We start from the raw sequence: 18,477 nt of genomic DNA, 5'->3' as shown, positions 1-18,477 counted from the left end.
ATAATTCAGTGGTAGGAGAATAGGGCAAAAAAATGTGGACTTTAGGATCAGGCCCTACTGTCCTGAACTCAAATCCCAGTATAGCCAAGGGGTACTTGTGAATGTGAATTGATATAATGTATGAAACAAGGCCCTGGGCACATGGAGGTCAACAATCAGCCACGCCTACTGCTATGTGTGCTTAAACTGCACAATAATTCACCCTTAGCTATAGCAAAGACAGAGGATGTACCTGCCTCCAAGCACACACCTCCAGGCACAAGTGATCACAATTTTGAAATTAATCCCATAGTATTTACCAAGTACTTAGCGTATCAAAAAAACCTGCAAACAATATTGAAAACATAGGTTCACCATCTGATGATGTTTCCTGTCATGTAATAAACAGTATTTGAGATAAAAAAAAGGCAAGAAACCTGCAGCCAAACTGCAGAAAACTAGGATGAGGCCTAGTTGAAACAGGAGCCTAGCTAACCAGCACTGTCTCTAACATCACCTGCTTTCTGGGAATTATCGTCATCAAGGAGGCAAATCAGTTGTTTGGGAGCTCCAAATTGGACAGAATCACCAGGAAGAACATGAAGCCAGGTGGGAAGGAGCAGTGTTTACTACCTTTGCCTGAGAAAGTGAGCAATGAACTCCCTACAGAGACCTCCTGAATTCTGTCCCTCTTCAGGCGCAGGCACTGAGCAAGACATCTTGGACAGGCAGGATAAACTGACACAGGAAAGTCCAGGCCAGAAAGCAGGTGCCTCTGCGTCCACTGCAGAGGCCCACAGGACCACCTACACACCCACTCTGGACTCAGGAAGCCCTGTCCCAGCTAGGCTAGAGAGAGCGAGCATGTGACCATGTTATTGTGAGACACAAGCCCAGGCCAAGGGGCAGCCAATTTGTCCTGCTATTTTTGGGAAGAAGGGTGTTTTTGGAAACAGAATCTGGCTTGCTTTATTTATTTATTTATTTATTTATTTAGAGCCAGAGTTTCGCTCTCATTGCCCAGGCTAGAGTGCAATGGTGCAATCTTGGCTCACCACAACCTCCGCCTCCTGAGTTCAAGCAATTCTCCTGCCACAGCCTCCCGAGTAGCTGGGATTACAGGCATGTGCCACCACACCTGGCTAATTTTGTATTTTTAGTAGAGACAGGGTTTCTCCATGTTGGTCAGGCTGGTCCCGAACTCCTGACCTCAGGTGATCTACCTGCCTCGGCCTCCCAAAGTGCTGGGATTACAGGCATGAATTGCGCCTGGCCCAGAATCTGGCTTTAATAGGCTGAAGCACAGCAGGTCCTTGGAGAGTTCCTGGCAGGTCTGCGGGACCACAGGAAGTCTCTGAGAATAACAGGTCTTGAGAAGGAGAAAGGAAAATGCAAAGAGAAATAGGTTCCAGGCTGGGCGGTGGCTCATGCCTATAATCCCAGCAGTTTGGGAGGCCAAGGCGGGTGGATCACCTGAGGTCAAGGAGTTGAAGACTAGCCTGGCCAACATGGTGAAACCCTGTCTCTACTAAAAATACAAAAAATTAGCTGGGCATGGTGGCAGGCGGCTGTAATCCCAGCTACTCAGGAAGCTGAGGCTGGAGAATCGCTTGAACCCGGGAGGTAGAGGTGCAGTGAGCTGAGATTGTGCCACTGCACTCCAGCCTGAGCAACAAGAGAGAGACTCTGTCTTCAAAAAAAAAAAAAGAAAAAGAAAGAAAGAGAAGAAAGAAACAATGAAAGAGAAGAAAGAGAAAGAAAGAAAGAAAGAAAGAAAGAAAGAAAGAAAGAAAGAAAGAAAGAAAGAAAGAAAGAAAGAAAAAGAAAAGAAAAGAGAGAGAAAGAAAGAAAGAAAGAGAGAGAGAAAGAGAGAGTTCCACGAATCTGCTTTGCTCAGCAGGTGAGGAGCCAGCAGCCAGCCTGTGGAGTGGTAGCAAGGGCTGCAGTAGTGGACTGCCTCTCAACACCCAGCTGGCCTGTCCACCTTGACCTTGGGGCAGGTGGGAGCCTAGTGGCTTGGCACCCCAGTCCCATCCTGCTCCAATACTTCTCCCTTTTCCAGATAAAGGCTCTAGACCAGTGTCTGCCAATAGGACTTTCTGCAGTCACAAAAATGTTCTATATGGCTAGTATAGCCAAAGAAGTATGTTTTAATCTTAATTAATGTAACTTAAAAATTGCCACCTATATGTGGATAATGGCTAGCATACTGAACTACGCAGCTCTATACAGTCACTTTGTCTGGGTGTCCCTAGATAAGCCGGCCACATCCACAGGGAAAGCAGGGACACAAGACTCTCCTCTGCCTGCCCACCCCTCCCTACCACTGCGACAGCACCATTACCTTAAGCTGGCCCACAACCATGCTGATGATGCAGCTATCTGGAGTGGGCTGATGGTCCTGCGCGGTGATGCTGTGCTGGATTTTCTGGAACGGAAGGCTCTGCAAGAGAGAGAGTGGGAGGTGGGAGAACCAAGGCCCGAAGAGGTGGGAAAGGAGCCACCTGCACCCTGGCTTTCATCCCTACTTACAGACAACTTCTCCACAATGGCAGCTTTCCCCTGGAACTGTTGTCCTTCCCACGTAAGGCATGACGCGTCAATCTGAAAAATGCAGAGGAAACCCCAGGGTTGGGACCTCAGAGTACAGGTATCTCTAAGGCCCTGGAAAGACTCTGAAAAGGGTCTTGCTTGGAGAAGTGTGCCCACACTTCAGTTTCCCTGTCTAAAGAGGGAGACTGAGTATAAGCTCCAAACATTACACTGTCAGCATCTTCAAGTATACCCCATTGTCCCATGGACCCAGGCTCTGAAAGACTATTTAATAAAATATACTTCCCATTTGTATTTAAGAAGTCATACGGCCACTGATATGCATAGGCCCGGGAGGGCTATATGTGGCCTGAGCTCAGCCATCCTGCTGTGTGGTGTCAGTCCCCAAAAGGTGTCGGAAATATGGCCAGGCACGGTGGCTCATGACTGTAATCCCAGAACTTTGGGAGGCCAAGGCAGGCAGATCACAAGGTCAGGAGATCAAGACCAGCCTGACCAACATGGTGAAACCCCAGCTCTACTAAAAAATACAAAAATTATCTGGGCGTGGTGGCGCATGCCTGTAATCCCAGCTACTCAGGAGGCTGAGGCAGGAGAATCGCTTGAACCTGGGAAGGGGAGGTTGTAGTGAGCCAAAATCGCACCACTGCCCTCCAGCCTGGGTGACAGAGTGAGACTCCATCTCAAAAAAAAAAAAAAAAGTCATCAGAAATAACTTGGAAAAATTCCACATTCATCACCTTCCACGGCCCAGGCTCAGTTCTACTGTGGACCTTCTAGCTAGCCTTCTGGATACCCCTGGGGTCAGGGAGAGATACAGGCTGACAAGGCCTCCCAAGGCCTAGTCTGGGACCCTCCCTACCACCAAGAAGCAATATCTCACATGTAACCCACTTAGCTTAGTTCCACCTCAAATCTTCCCTTCCACAGCCTTCAAGGGCAGAACTCAAAAGGACCTCTGCTACTTACTAGCTGTGACATTAGTAAGTTATTTCTCTGAGTCTTAGTTTCCTAACCTTCAAAGGGGTAAGGTGCTGAATATTATGAAATAATAAATATAAACTGTTATTTTAGGACCTTCCTAACTCTCTGGCTCAGGCCTGCTCTAAGAGATAATGAGGCCAGGCTGGGCACAGTGGCTCACGCTTGTAATCCCAGCACTTCGGAAGGCCGAGGCGGGTGGATCACGAGGTCAGGAGATCGAGACCATCCTGGCTAACATGGTGAAACCCCATCTCTACTAAAAATACAAAAAATTAGCCGGGCATGGTGGCGGGCGCCTGTAGTCCCAGCTACTTGGGAGGTTGAGGCAGGAGAATGGCATGAACCCAGGGGGCAGAGCTTGCAGTGGGCCAAGATGGCGCCACTGCACTCCAGCCTAGGCGACAGAGCAAGACTCTGTCTCAAAAAAAAAAAAAAAAAAAAAAGAGATAATGAGGCCAGTGGTTCACACCTGTAATCCCAGCACTTTGGGAGGCCAAAGTGGGCAGATCACTTGAGGTCAGGCATTCCAGACCAGCCTGGCCAACATGGTGAAACCCCATCTCCTAAAAATATAAAAATTAGCTGGGCATGGTGGTGCGCACCTGTAACCCCAGCTACTTGGGAGGCTGAGGCATGAGAATTGCTTGAAGCTGGGAGGCGGAGGATGCAGTGAGCCAAAATTGCACAAATGCAGTACAGCCTGGGTGACAGAGTGAGACTCCACCCCCCCCCGCCCCCACAAAAAAAAAAAAAAAAAAGAGAGCTAATGAGGCAGAATTGCCAGGATCTCAGGTCAGATCACTTCAAGTTTTCAAAAACTCTATGCTGGGCATGGTAACTCACACCTGTAAATCCTAGTACTTTGGGAGGCCAAGGCAGGCGGATCACCTGAGGTCAGGAGTTGGAGACCAGCCTAGCCAACATGGTGAAATGTCACCTCTACTAAAAATACAAAAATTAGGCATAGCCGGACGCGGTGGCTCATGCCTGTAATCCCAGCACTTTGGGAAGCTGAGGCGAGCGAATCACCTGAGGTCAGGAGTTCAAGACCAGCCTGGCTAACATGGTGAAACCCCATCTCTTACTAAAAAATACAAAAATTAGCCAGGCGTGGTAACATGTGCCTGTAGTCCCAAATACTTGGGAGGCTGAGACAGAAGAATAGCTTGAACCCAGGAGGCAGACGTTGCAGTGGGCCGAGATTGCGCCACTGCACTCCAGCCTGGGCGACAGAGTGAGACTACATCTCAAAAAAAAAAAAAAAAAAAAAAAATTAGGCTTGGTGGTGCATGCCTGTAGTCTCAGCTACTCCTGAGGTTGAGGCACAAGAATCGCTTGAATCCAGGAGGCAGAGGCTGCAGTGAGCCGAGATCACCGCACTGCACTCCAGCCTTGGTGACAGAGTGAGACTCTGTCTCAAAAAACAACAACAACAACAAAAAAAACTCTACTATGATAATGACAATCAAATAATATCTGTGCTGGAATTGGTCTTCCACTAATAAGATTTCCTTATTTTTTCCAAAATTTCTGAATGGACCCTGACTTTCTGGAGACAGACACGGAAGACTATGGACACTCAGCCCAGTCAGGCTCTGAGACTGTGCCTGGATTACTCCTATCACTCCCATCAGGATCACCTGCCTGATCAATCACACTTTTGTGACTGAATCTCAGGCAGAATCAAGTACAATTAGTTCTTGGTGTATATGAACACCACTATAAGAGCAGCAAACACCGGGAGTGGTGGCTCACGCCTGTAATCCCAGCATTTTGGGAGGCCAAGGTGGGTGGATCATGAGGTCAGGAGTTCGAGACCAGCCTGGCCTGGTGAAACCCTGTCTCTACTAAAAATACAAAAAATTAACTGGCCAGGCCGGGCGCGGTGGCTCAAGCCTGTAATCCCAGCACTTTGGGAGGCCGAGACGGGCGGATCACGAGGTCAGGAGATCGAGACCATCCTGGCTAACACGGTGAAACCCCGTCTCTACTAAAAAATACAAAAAAAAACTAGCCGGGCGAGGTGGCGGGCGCCTGTAGTCCCAGCTACTCGGGAGGCTGAGGCAGGAGAATGGTCTAAACCCGGGAGGCGGAGCTTGCAGTGAGCTGAGATCCGGCCACTGCACCCCAGCCTGGGCGACAGAGCAAGACTCCGTCTCAAAAAAAAAAAAAAAAAAAATTAACTGGCCATGGTGGCAGGCACCTGTAATCCCAGCTACTCAGGAGACTGAGGCAGGAGAATCACTTGAACCCAGGAGGCAGAGGTTGCAGTGAGCTGAGATCGAGCCATTACACTGCAGCCCAGTGAAAGAATGGCTGGGTGCGGTGGCTCAAGCCTGTAATCCCAGCACTTTGGGAGGCCAAGACGGGCGGATCACGAGGTCAGGAGATCGAGACCATCCTGGCTAACACAGTGAAACCCCGTCTCTACTAAAAATACAAAAACTTAGCCGGGCGAGGTGGCAGGCGCCTGTAGTCCCAGCTACTCGGGAGGCTGAGGCAGGAGAATGGCGTAAACCCGGGAGGCGGAGCTTGCAGTGAGCTGAGATCCAGCCGCTGCACTCCAGCCTGGGCGACAGAGCGAGACTCCATCTCAAAAAAAAAAAAAAAAAAAAAAAAAGAAAGAGCAAGACTCCATCTCAAAAAAGGAGCAGTCAACAATGCCTGCATAGAAGGGTTTGTCAAATGACATATCAGCCTCCCTTGGGCTAACCCCATTTGTTTCCCATGAGCATTCAGGAGCTTTGGATCCAAAAGGAAGCTGGACCCCAGGCCTCCAGGAGAGCTTAGCTTTGCACTGAGGATGCTCCTGGCTGCTGCCTCCAGAGGGCACCATGAGCCCTAACCTCTGCCTATTGCTGCCCAACCCAAAACCATGTGCCATGACAAGTGCTGGCCACATGGAATGGCAAGTCCAGAATACCCTGCCCAGAATAGCAGGATTCCCACTCTTGTGGGAAGTTGACAAAAGGAAAAGTATAGACCAGGTAGTTAGTTGGGCCAGGCCTCAGACCCGTCCCATGGACAAAAGCTCAGATACAGAGGTGTAGCCAGTCCAGATAGGGCTGCCAAAACTTGTGAACTGGACATACTCGCCCAACATCCAGATTGATTCCCTTAGGTCCTATTCTGGCCCTAGAGCTGGAAACTTACGTAAATTGCGCCTAGTTGGGTTCTATCATTATCAAATAACTGGTAGTAATGTTGAATGAAGCTGGATCCAATCTGCTCCCAAATTGGCTTGTCTCCCATTCTGGAGCGTCACCCGGCCTCACGGAGACCTGCAAGACCAATGAGACCAGGAGGGAAGCATTGGTACCACAAAAGTAGGTGACCAGCCACTGACCCCCACCCCTCACTGGCCTTCCTGGAGTCCTTTGCTGAGATCTGTTCTCTCAGAGTACACGGAGAGGCCCTGGGGAACTGGCAGGAGACCCCTCCCAAGTCAGACCAGTGCTGGGAGCCCAGAGGTGGACCAGACCCAGCTTTTCCTTTGAGTTCTTGGTTGATGAGACACATAGATGACAGGGTCGTGGAGCACACAGGAGGGATGCTGAGGGTGGATCTACAACAAAGTAAGGTCAGAGCAGGCCCTTGAAAGCCCAGTAAGGGGAGGGTCCTTATGGGAGGAGTTAAGCACTCTTCCAATATCTTTCCATGTAATCCTCTCAACAAACTGCAAGGTCAGAGTTATTGCTGTTCTTCCCACTTTACAGCCCAGAACAACTGATATCTGTGTGTGTGTACTATTTTGTATTACAGCGCTCAGGCCCCCAACACTGTCCCAGGGCTATGCTGACAGATGGAAGAAGACCCAGTGAGGATGGGGGCAGATTCTCAAGGCCCCTCTTCTTCTTCTTTTTTTTTTGAGATGGAGTTTCACTCTTGTTGCCCAGGCTGGAGTGCAATGGCATGATCTTGGCTCACTGCAACCTCTGCTCCCCGGGTTCAAGGGATTCTCCTGCCTCAGCCTCGGGAGTAGCTGGGATTACAGGCGCCCTCCAACATACCCAGCTAATTTGTATTTTTAGTAGAAATTGGATTTCACCGTGTTGGCCAGGCTGGTCTCGAACTCTAGACCTCAGATGATCCACCCACCTTGGCCTCCCAAAGTGCTGGGATTACAGGCATGAGCCACTGCACCCAGTCAAGGCCCCTCTTCTGACAAAAACAGCAAGTGACCCCTTAGTCTCATGGGGGCAGTTTACTTCCCCGAGGCCAGGTGATACCTGACCTGGCCCTTTCTAGGATATTTCTTCATTGACTGGAGTAACTCCTACCCACTTCAGAACTGGGGACATGAGTTCAAGGATCAGAGGGAAAGCTGAGGGTTGTGGAAAGCAGGGCTGAAGGCTGTGAGGGGAAACGTGTCATCACTTCATATCCCCTCATCCCAGCATTGCCTTCACCCTAAGGAGCTGTCTCTCTTGGGTCTCTGAGAGAGAGGGGAGGCCCCTTCCCAACTAGAAACCATGGCTGCAAGGATACTGGATGGAAAACCCAAGCCCCAGATGGGAGAGTCGCTTGGGCTTTGCTAGGCTTCTTCCAAGTAGGGAAGCCCACATCTCGCTGCAGATCCCCTGACTGCAGACCCACGTGTTGTTCTGTGGTTGGCCCCGACTGTAGAGGAGCCCATCCCCTCTGTCCTGATAATAGGACTCTGAACCAAAGCAGTGAGGACGTGGGTTCTATCCCAGCAGACAAGCATTCGCAGTGGTGGGATCTGATGCAAGTCACTGCCCTTCTTAGGGCCTCAGCCTCCTCCACTGTAAGATGGGGATGGCAACCTGACAGTGCCAGTGGTTGTGAAGCTTCTCTAAGGGAACATGATAAAGCCCTCAGCTCAACATGGTAAGTGCTAGCTCACTCCAGTCCTTGTGACCTCACCCAAAGCCAGAGGAGCCAGTGGGGAGGAATTATGTAGGGGAAGAGTGACAACACAGCCAATCCTCCACTCTATGACCAACACTCAAGCCAATGAGGGACCAGGAAGCTAAGCCAGCTTTATTTTAGGTCCCCTAGGAGGTAGTGGCACTAAAAATAGAAGCTTAGTGCTGGGATGACTAAGAAATGTCCAGGAAAATCTAAAGCAAGCAGGGGAGAAAGCTTGGATCCAGTCATGCCTGCCACACAGGAACACAAGGTGTATCCTAGTTCATTCTGCCAAGAAACAAATCAACAAGTGGGGAAAGCACAGGACCATCATCTAGTCTTCACTGTGGTCTTGGTCACATTTCCAAGGGGTCAGACTCTGGCTGTACCCACACACAAACTTAGAGGACCTAAGGCAGAGCACAGCTCCCGCCCCTGGCATTTCTGCCCCTTCCACCCTAGCATTTGCTATGCTTAGTCACTCAACATGCCCTGACCTTGCTGCAGCTTCCAAGGTGCCATACCCAGTGCCTAAGAGCTCTGAGGGTAGGGGAAAAGCTGGAGGAATGGATAAGGGCCATGTCTCCTTCTACCCTTGGCTCACAGCAAAGTTGGGCAGTCCTCAGAAAGGATACGCCAACCAGAAGAAACAGCACCAGCAAATGTCTTGGGGCATGAAAAGGGTGTCTCCCTCTGTCCCCCAGGTCAGGGTACAGTGGTGCCATCTCAGCTCCCTGTAGCCTCAACCTCCAGGACTCAAGCAATCCTCCCACTTCAGCCTCCCAGGGAGATGAGACTCCAGGCAAGCACCACCATGCCTGGCTCCCTTTTGTGTTTTCTACAGAGACCGGGCTTCGCCATATTGCTCAAACTGGTCTCAAACTCCTGAGCTCAAGTGATCCGCCCAGCTTGGCCTCACAAAGTGCTGGGACTATAGGCGTGCGCCACCACACCCAGCCTGTGATAACTTTCTGATACAAAAACTCCTTGACTGAAGTAGTGGTAGAAGGAAATGGGGTGGAAGAATAAAGGAAGAAAAGGATCCTTTGGCCTGGTAGGGCAGGGCAGAGTGGGGAAGAGTAAGCTCTCTGAGGAATAGGACAGATCAGGGGCTCCCAGAAAATGAGAAGGAACCTTCAAAACTATGTGGATTGAGGCCTGCTTCACCGTCTTGTGTTTATTTCCACGTAGTGATCACAACAGCCACATTGTCAGCATCCACCGTCATCCAGTGATGTCGCTGGGTCTTGCCCTAAGCTCATCTGGTACATCAGTGCTGACACTGGGTCCTCTGGTCAAGGCCCGTCTCTTTCTCTGCTAACTCTGCATCCCTGAGCTCTAAACCACAAAGCTGACCATGCTCCTCCCCTACAACACCCTTGCTTTTGGCTTAAAGGCCAAACCCCCTAAGTTCCACCCTCATCCCCATCTCTCTAGCCATTCCCTCCTACATCAATCCAGCTACATACACAGACACAACAGAACCTACTGAAAGCCTATCCACTGTGTTTGGTACACAGGCAAGTCCCCTCCTGCGATCCCCACCCTTCTCACATCCTCCAGGCCAGGCTGGAGGATGTTTCCCAAAATAGCCAGCAAGCTCTGATCTTGTTTCTAACACATTTACTGTACAAGTAATAGGCTGGAAAGAAACAAAAAAAGCCTGGGCTCAGAGGCAGCCTCACATTAGACTGGGAACTGACCATCATGACAGCTTCTCCTACAGCTCTTGTGAGAGGGCCGCTGACCACACCATCTCCTGCTTCACCCCAACAGTCTGCAGGCTGAGGCCCGGCTCCTTGAGGAGCAGAAAAGACTCTGATGACCTCTGAACACCAGCCTTCGCTGACCATTAGGTCTCTGTGAGCACAAAGACCCTCTAAGAATGTCTCGGCAACTGTGGCCCTCTCCCAACACATTTGCTCAGAGGCAGAGATATCCCAGCCTTGTGAGTAATTTTCAACTGTTTAGCCATAGATCCCAGGTTAAAACCTCTGACCCAGGAGATCCCGTTAGACAACAGAAAAACCCCATTTTTATCCTCCAATTTTAAGTGTTTCCAAGAACAAAACTCAAAATAACAGTGTCTGGTTGTGAACACTTCATCTTCACCAATGCATATTAGGCATAGAAATGTGCAAAGAGCTTATGTGCACTTGTTTGTAACCACACCCTGTGAGTCAACCCCCACATTACAGATGACCAAAAGGAGATTCAGCGAGGTTAGCCAACTCCAACTCACTCTAGGTCAGCAGCTGATAGGTGGTGGAATTGGACTGACTAGATTTGGAGGCCTCTCCAGAGTCAGGACTCCTAGTGACAACTTGGGCCTGGAGACAAAAACAAACAGACCACATCAGTGAGAGCACTCCTCTGAGCCTGGCTCTCTCAGAAAGGGGCAAGGCAGTCCTGAACCAGGGCTTCCGCCTCCAAACAAAGGCCTCAGGCAGAAGAGTTCCACATCAAACCCAAAGTCCAAACACATGAGTTTTCATGGAGGATAATGTCAGTTTTCTCAAACCTTCAAAGTCACAACCCTGTTCTACCATCTCAGCAAAGCAGAGCAGACAAAGATGCTAGCCCGAGGCAGGAGAGTGATTGGGAAGACCATGTCACTCCTTCCAGACTGCACACAGAAAGATTCTCATGTGTCTGAAGCCACAGGGAATGCCAGTAGATCTGCATGACCTGCAGTGAGGGCCCTGAAATCGGTACCAGTCGTGGCTATCCCCCACACATGCTATCATGGAGGCCAAAAACACAGCCCTGAAGCACAGCCCAGAAAGGACTCTTCCAACAGGGAGACTGATAGCCAACCTGGCTTAAAACCCTCAGGCCCAAGGCAGAGCATGGTAGCTCACATCTGTAATCTCAGCACTTTGGGAGGCCCAAGCAGGAGGATCACTTGAGTCTAGGAGTTCTAGAAGCACCTCAGCAACAAAGCCTCATATCTACAAAAAATTCTAAAAATTAGCCAGGCATGGTGGTTCACTCCTGTAGTGTCAGCTACTCAGGAGGCTGAGGTGGGAGGATCACCTGAGTCCAGGAGGTAAAAGCTACAGTGAGCTGTGAACTTACCACTGCAATCCACCCTGAGTGACAGGGCAAGACTCTGCCTCAGAAGAAACAAACAGGCTGGGCATGGTGGCTCATACCTGTAATTCCAGCACTTTGGAAGGCCGAGGTGGGCGGATCACGAGGTCAGGAGATTGAGACCATCCTGGCTAACACGGTAGAACAACTAAAAATTCAAAAAATTAGCTGGGCGTGGTGGCGGGCGCCTGTAGTCCCAGCTACTTGGGAAGCTGAGGCAGGAGAATGGTGTGAACCCAGGAGGCAGAGCTTGCAGTGAGTGGAGATTGTGCCACTGCGCTCCAGCCTGGGCAACAGAGTGAGACTCCATCTCAAAATAAGATAAAATAAAATACGATAAAGTAAAATTAAATTAAATTAAATTAAAATAAAACTAAATTAGCTGGCCGCGGTGGGTACACCTGTAATCCCAGCTACCCGGGAGGCTGAGGCTGCAGTGAGCTGAGAACACCCCACTGCACTCCAGCCTGGGTGACAGAGCGAGGCTCCAACTCAAAAAAAAAAAAAAAAAAGGCCTAAGCAGTGGCTCAGGCCCGTAATCCCAACACTTTGGTAGGCCAAGGCTGGTGGATTACCTGAGGTCAGGAGCTCCAGACCAGCCTGGGAAACATAGAGAAACCCCATCTCTACTAAAAATACAAAAAATTAGCTGGGCATGGTGGCACATGCCTGTAATCCCAGCTACTTGGGAGGCTGAGGCAGGAGCATTGCTTGAACCCGGGAGGCAGAGGATGCGGTGAACCGAGATTGTGCCATTGCACTTCAGCCTGGGAAACAAGAACAAAATTCCATCTCAAAAAAAAAAAAAAAAAAAGAAAAAAGAAAATCAGCTGGGTGTGGTGGCATGCGCCTGTAATCCCAGCTACTTGGGAGGCTTAGGCAGGAGAACTGCTTGAATCCGAGAGGTGGAGGTGGCAGTGTGCCAAGAACGCTCCACTGCACTCCAGCCTGGGCAACAGAGTGAGACTTTGTCTCAAAAAAACAAACAAATGGCCGGGCGTGGTGGCTCACTCCTGTAATCCCAGCACTTTGGGAGGCTGAGGCGGGTGGATCACAAGTTCAGGAGATGGAGACCATCCCGGCGAACACGCTGAAACCCCATCTCTACTATAAATACAAAAAAATTAGCCGGGCATGGTGGCGGGCGCCTGTAGTCCCAGCTACTCGGGAGGCTGAGGCAGGAGAATGGCGTGAACCCGGAGGCGGAGCTTGCAGTAAGCTGAGATCACGCCACTGCACTCCAGCCTGGGGGACAGAGCGAGACTCCGTCTCAAACAAACAAACAAACAAACAAAAACAAAAACAAACCCTTGGAGCCAGAGTGCAAAAAGTATCTTGAGGGTACGGTGGCTCACACCCGTAATCATAAATGTAATCCCTTGGACACTTTGGGAGTCCAAGGCAGGAGCACTGCTTAAGCCCAGCAGTTCGAGATCAGCCTGGACAACACAGTGAGACCTCATGTCTACAGGAAAAAAAAAAAAAAAAAAAAGCTGGACATAGTGGAATATGCCTGTAGCCCCAGTTACTCAGGAGGCTGAGGTGGGAGGATGGCTTGAGCCAGGGAGGTCCAGACTGGGCAACACAGCGAGACCCTGTCTCAAAAAAAAAAAGTCCTGAAGGCAGAGCAGCAGCAACTAGACAGGAAGACACTGCTGGGTGTTAGTCTTTCAGGAAAAACTGTCCCCCACTGATTTTATGGTCTGACAAGGGGTGCTACTATGCATTCTGTCCCATGGCACCTGGAACAGTCTCAACCACTTATCCTGTCTTCAAGTATCAACCACTTGTCCTGTCCTAGGTGACCTGGCCCTCCTGGCTGTCCAACCTCATCTCTTGCCACTCCCTCCCCTCCTCTCCAGTTGCACCAGGCACTTTCCTCCATCTGGAACATGCTGAGTCTGTTCTCACTACAGGGCGTTGTAACTGTTGCTCCTTCTATCTGGACCACTCTACTTCCTAGACCTTCCTGTGTCACATATGTGCCAGCTCAAATGTCACCTCCTCATTCACACCTTCCCTGACCACTCAGTCTAAAGTAGCTGTCTAGTGGCTCGGTCTAAAGTAGCTGTCTAGTGGTCAGGTACAGTGGCTCATGCCTGTAATCCCAGCACTTTGGGAGGCTGAGCAGGCAGATCACTTTAGGTCAGGAGTTCGAGACCAGCCTGGCCAACATGATGAAACCCTGTCTCTACTAAAAATACAAAAATTAGCCAGAAATGGTGACATGTGCCTATAGTCCCAGCTACTTGGGAGGCTGAGGTGGTAGAATGACTTGAACCCGGGAGGCAGAGGTTGTAGTGAGCCGAGATCATGCCGCCCCACATGCCACCCTGAGCGACAGAGTCAGTCTTTATTATTTATTTATAAATAAATAAATAATTTTAATAAATTAATTGTAAATAAATTATTTATAAATAAATAAATAATAAAGTAGCTGTCTAGTTACCCATTTTGCCTCCTGTATTGTTTTCTTAGCACTTATCACTGCATGATATTGTCACATTTTGGTATTTGTTTACGGTCTATCTCCTTGACAAAGCACCCCTAGTCATCCCTGTTCCCATGGTACCTGGCCCAGCCCTCAATAACTATTTGTCGACTAAGTGCATGAGTGTGTCAGAGCCTGGGCTGAGAGGCCAGTCCTTCTTCTCTGGAGGAGGAGTGAGTTCTGTGCAAACTTCACTCAAGTGGCCTACTGACCCACTTCCCCTCCACCCACACCTTCTGTCCAAGCTGTGAGGAAACAATTATTTCTTGTCCACCCAGCTATCTGTCTGTAGCATGTGGCAAGTGGGGCTTAGCCCCAATACTCTCTCATTCCCAAGGTCCAAGTGACGTGACAGACAGCTGTGGTTGAACAGCAGGCACAGCCACACCCTCAAAAACCTAGCCTCTAGCCTGCTCCACGTCTCCCTTGTTATGTGACCCTTTGACTCTGTCCTATCATTAGTAATTGTAGGATGTTAGGAGGAAATGATGGGGTATGGAGCAGGACCCAGCTGTTAGGAGTTAGTACGGGTTCCTAGGTGAATACTAGGTCAACAGCTAGGAAGAAGGTAGGTATCTCACCCACACCATGGAGTAGGCCTAGAACCAGGAATGGAACCTGTGTGGCCCGCCACTCCCCTGCCTGAAGGATGGAGTGAAATCAGCCCAGATGGCTGACCAGGACAGAATCCTTTCCTGGGGCTGTCACCTGAGGTCTAGGTGCCCACAGCACCCTAAGGGCTCCTTCCTCCTCTTTTACCTGCAGGGAGGGTTCTATAGCCACTGGGCTTCCCTGACTGGCCCAGCTGAATCCCAAGACCTGCATTCTGGTCTCTGCTCTGCACTTACTCCATATGCAACCTCCCTTTCCCCAGTGACTCAGAAGACCTCTGGGGCCCCATTCCTTCTACCCAGCTCCCATCCCTGAACTGAGCCTCAGGCTATGAACTTGATGGTCAGGTAAATATGGACTTGGCTCCCCTAATGGGGCTTGAGACCCCTAAGGGACCACTCCTGTGGCCTGGCCAATACTGTTGTGACACGCTGAGATTGAGAAGAGCCGGGAATAAAGGGATGACCATGGCGTCCACAGGGTGGTGGAGGGAACACCTCCTGTGAGTCAAACACTTCTGTGTTCTCTCACTTGAGTCTCACAACAAGCCCTGTGAAGCTGGTATGATTATCTTCACTTTATAGACAAGGAAACAAAGACTCCAAGAGGTTAAGAAAGAATTTAAGACCACAAAAAGCCACTGGTATAGCTAGCATTAGAATGTTCACAAAACTGGCCGAGATGGGGCCGGCACAGTGGCTCACACTTGTAAACCCAGCACTTTGGGAGGCCAAGGCAAGTGGATCACCTAAGGTCAGGAGTTCAAGACCAGCCTGGCCAACATGATGAAACTCTGTCCAGGCCGGGCGCGGTGGCTCAAGCCTGTAATCCCAGCACTTTGGGAGGCCGAGACGGGCGGATCACGAGGTCAGGAGATCGAGACCATCCTGGCTAATATGGTGAAACCCCGTCTCTACTAAAAATACAAAAAACTAGCCGGGCGAGGTGGTGGGCGCCTGTAGTCCCAGCTACTCGGGAGGCTGAGGCAGGAGAATGGCGTAAACCCGGGAGGCGGAGCTTGCAGTGAGCTGAGATCCGGCCACTGCACTCCAGCCTGGGCGACAAAGCGAGACTCCGTCTCAAAAAAAAAAAAAAAAAAAAAAAGAAACTCTGTCCCTACTAAAAATACAAAAAATTGGCCATGCGTGGTGGCAGGTGCCTGTAATCCCAGCTACTCCGGATGCTGAGGCAGGAGAATTGCTTGAACCCGGGAAGTAGAGTTTGCAGTGAGCCAGGATCGTGCCACTGCACTCCAGCCTGGGCAATGAGAGCGAAACTCCAACTCAAAAAGAAAAAAAAAAAAAAAAAAAAAAAAACTGGGCTGGGTGTGGTGGCCCACACCTGTAATCCCAGCACTTTGGGAAACCGAGGCAGATGGAGCATGAGGTCAGGAGTTCAAGACCAGCCTGGCCAAGATGGCGAAACCCTGTCTCTATTAAAAATACAAAAATTTCACTTTGGGAGGCTGAAGCGGGCAGATCATGAGGTCAGGAGATCGAGACCATCCTGGCTAACATGGTGAAACCCCGTCTCTACTGAAAATACAAAAAATTAGCCGGGCGCGGTGGCAGGCACCTGTAGTCCCAGCTACTCGGGAGGCTGAGGCAGGAGAATGGCGTGAACCCGGGAGGCAGAGTTTGCAGTGAGCCGAGATTGCGCCACTGCACTCCAGCTTGGGCGACAGAGTAAGACACCCTCTCAAAACAAAAAACAAAAAACAAAAAAAAAACCAACCACACAAAAATTTGCTGGGCGTGGTGGTGGGTGCCTGTAATTCCAGCTACTCAGGAGGCTGAGGCAAATAATTGCTTGAACTGGGAGGTGGAGGTTGCAGTGAGCCGAAATCACACCACGGCACTTCAGCCTGGGCGACAGAGCGAAACTCTCTCCAAAAAAAAAAAAAAAAAACTGGCCAAGATGCGAACAGCTGAAAGCCAATGTGGAGTAGCAGAAAGCACCTAAGTGACAAAATCAGGTAACACAAGAACATGTCCATACACTTCTCCACCTGCTTCAGGGACGTCCACATTGGCCACATCGTAACAGTGGGTGAGTGCCAGCCCCTGAGCAAGACAGTGCGCTTCATCATGTTCAAGGTCACCAAGGCCGTTGGCACCAAGAAGCAGTTCCAGAAGTTCTAAGGCTGGACGTCTGCCCACTCCCCGCAATGAAATAAAGTTATTCTCATTTCCCCCACCCCCCGAAAAAAAAAATCGGGTGGCAAGGAATGCAGCCCAGGCCTTGTCTTCCCCTACGAAATCAGCAAGCTCCATGAGCCTTAGAATGGAAGAACCTGAGCACCTACTCAGCAGGTCAAAGCACCTTTATACCTTAAAGACATCAGAATTTGCATTCTCCTAGTCCTGAAACCACCTGCAAGTGGAACCAGTATCTCCACAAAGAGTTCTTTCCTGGGGCAGCAAGCTTTCCAGTTTCTGCCCTGGGGAGACCCACTGGCTCTGAGGGAATCATTCGAGGTTTTAAGAAACAAACATCCCAAAATTCCCCCAGTTTACTGAGGACACTGGGGCAAACAGCCCTCAGTTCCCAGGTACCCCAGAAACCCCTCTCTTATGAGGAAAGTTCCCCATCCCCATAGCTGCCCTGTCTCCAGCCTGGGGGCTTAGGGAGCTGGCACACAGCAGGTACAGCAACAAGTGAGTAACACCCAAGGCAGTGAAAAGAAGTTCTTGGCCACTGGTCACCCTGCAGTAGGAGCCCTGGGGTCCCTAGGCAGGCCACCCTGGGCCTCGTGTCCCTCTCCCTTGGCCACCAAGACACGTTCCCAGCCAAACCGAGACCCAAGCAAAGCATTCTGCCCAGGAGGGCACACTCCAGCTGACAGGGTGAGGAAAAAGAGTGTGAATATTATTACATGGCCTAAATCACTCCAAAGATAATCCAAACACTGCTGGCTCCCCGAGGGAGGGACTTAAGAATTCCTGCCATACATGATCAAAGGAAGAGAGAATCACAGAATCTCAAAGCCAGAAAAGGGGTAGCCAACTCAAACTGAACTGCAAACACACAAACATCATTCTCAAATGCCCTACCAAAACATTAATTAAACATTTAAAACAAAAAAACAAAAAAAACCCAGCACCCAGCACAAAGTTCGACTCAAACTTTTTTTTTTTTTTTTTTTTTTAAGACAGAGACCTCCTTTTGTCACCCACGGTGGAGTGCAGTGGCACAACCTTGGCTCACCGCAACCTCAGTCTCCCAGGTTCAAGCGATTCTCTTGCCTCCTGAGTAGCTGGGATTACAGGTACCTGCCACCATGCCTGGCTAAGTTTTTGGAATCTTAGTAGAGATGGGGTTTTTCCATATTGGCCAGGTTGGTCTCAAACTCCTGACCTCAGATGATCCACCCACCTTGGCCTCCCAAAGTGCTGGGATTACAGGTGTGAGCCTTGTGCCCGGCCAAGAAATCATGCCCAACTTTCAATGTCCATTCTGTGGAAAACTTTTTGGATTCACTCCCCTTACCCCAAAAGGACTATTCCTCTGTCCCGGAGGCCTCAAGGAAAATGGTCTGAATTGCATTCTAAAACAAGCACTATTGGTATTTCCAAAGTCCCTGCTGTCTCCCGCTTCCCTCTGTAAGCCCCCAGGCAACGGCCATCTGTTGAAGGAACATCCAAGGAGCCTCCCTGACCAGGTCTGCTGAACCTCCCACCTCTGTGGAGAATTCCTGTCTGGCGCCTGGGAAGATGCCCTGATGGGTACTACCACAGGAACAATTAAAAAGTGACCATAAGAGGGTCTCAGTGAAAGGAGCAGAAGCCACAAACCCATGCTCCAGGAAGGGAATTAGAAGGTCTCGCACAGGCCAGGCACGCGGTGGCTCATGCCTGTAATCCCAGCATTGTGGGAGGCCGAGGTGGGCAGAC

The 18,477-nt window shown here is 50.1% G+C and overlaps 1 protein-coding gene across 9 annotated transcripts in view; it reads right to left on the bottom strand.

Annotated features, from left to right (window-relative positions):
• NUTF2 (nuclear transport factor 2) overlaps positions 1 to 18,477 on the bottom strand; it is a 28,337-nt gene that overhangs the window by 1,818 nt on the left and 8,042 nt on the right. For 4 of the 9 annotated variants that reach the window (XM_015126441.3, XM_077984417.1, XM_028841534.2 and 1 more), the window contains 3 exons: positions 6,670 to 6,797; positions 2,512 to 2,583; positions 2,324 to 2,422 (listed from right to left, as the gene is read on the bottom strand). In XM_015126441.3, coding sequence (XP_014981927.1) covers positions 2,324 to 2,422; positions 2,512 to 2,583; positions 6,670 to 6,768 — 270 coding nt within the window. In that variant the 5' untranslated portion in view covers positions 6,769 to 6,797. Of the gene's footprint in view, positions 1 to 2,323; positions 2,423 to 2,511; positions 2,584 to 6,669; positions 6,798 to 10,630; positions 10,719 to 11,249; positions 11,340 to 11,543; positions 11,630 to 18,477 lie in introns of all 9 variants that reach the window. The other 5 variants (XM_028841535.2, XM_077984419.1, XM_077984418.1 and 2 more) reach the window with 3 other exon arrangements.

Source organism: Macaca mulatta, chromosome 20, assembly GCF_049350105.2.
Source record: "Macaca mulatta isolate MMU2019108-1 chromosome 20, T2T-MMU8v2.0, whole genome shotgun sequence".
In the NCBI taxonomy this organism is placed as follows: domain Eukaryota; kingdom Metazoa; phylum Chordata; class Mammalia; order Primates; family Cercopithecidae; genus Macaca; species Macaca mulatta.
The sequence above is the reverse complement of the archived record's forward strand: the minus strand, read 5'-3'. Positions and strand labels throughout refer to the sequence as shown.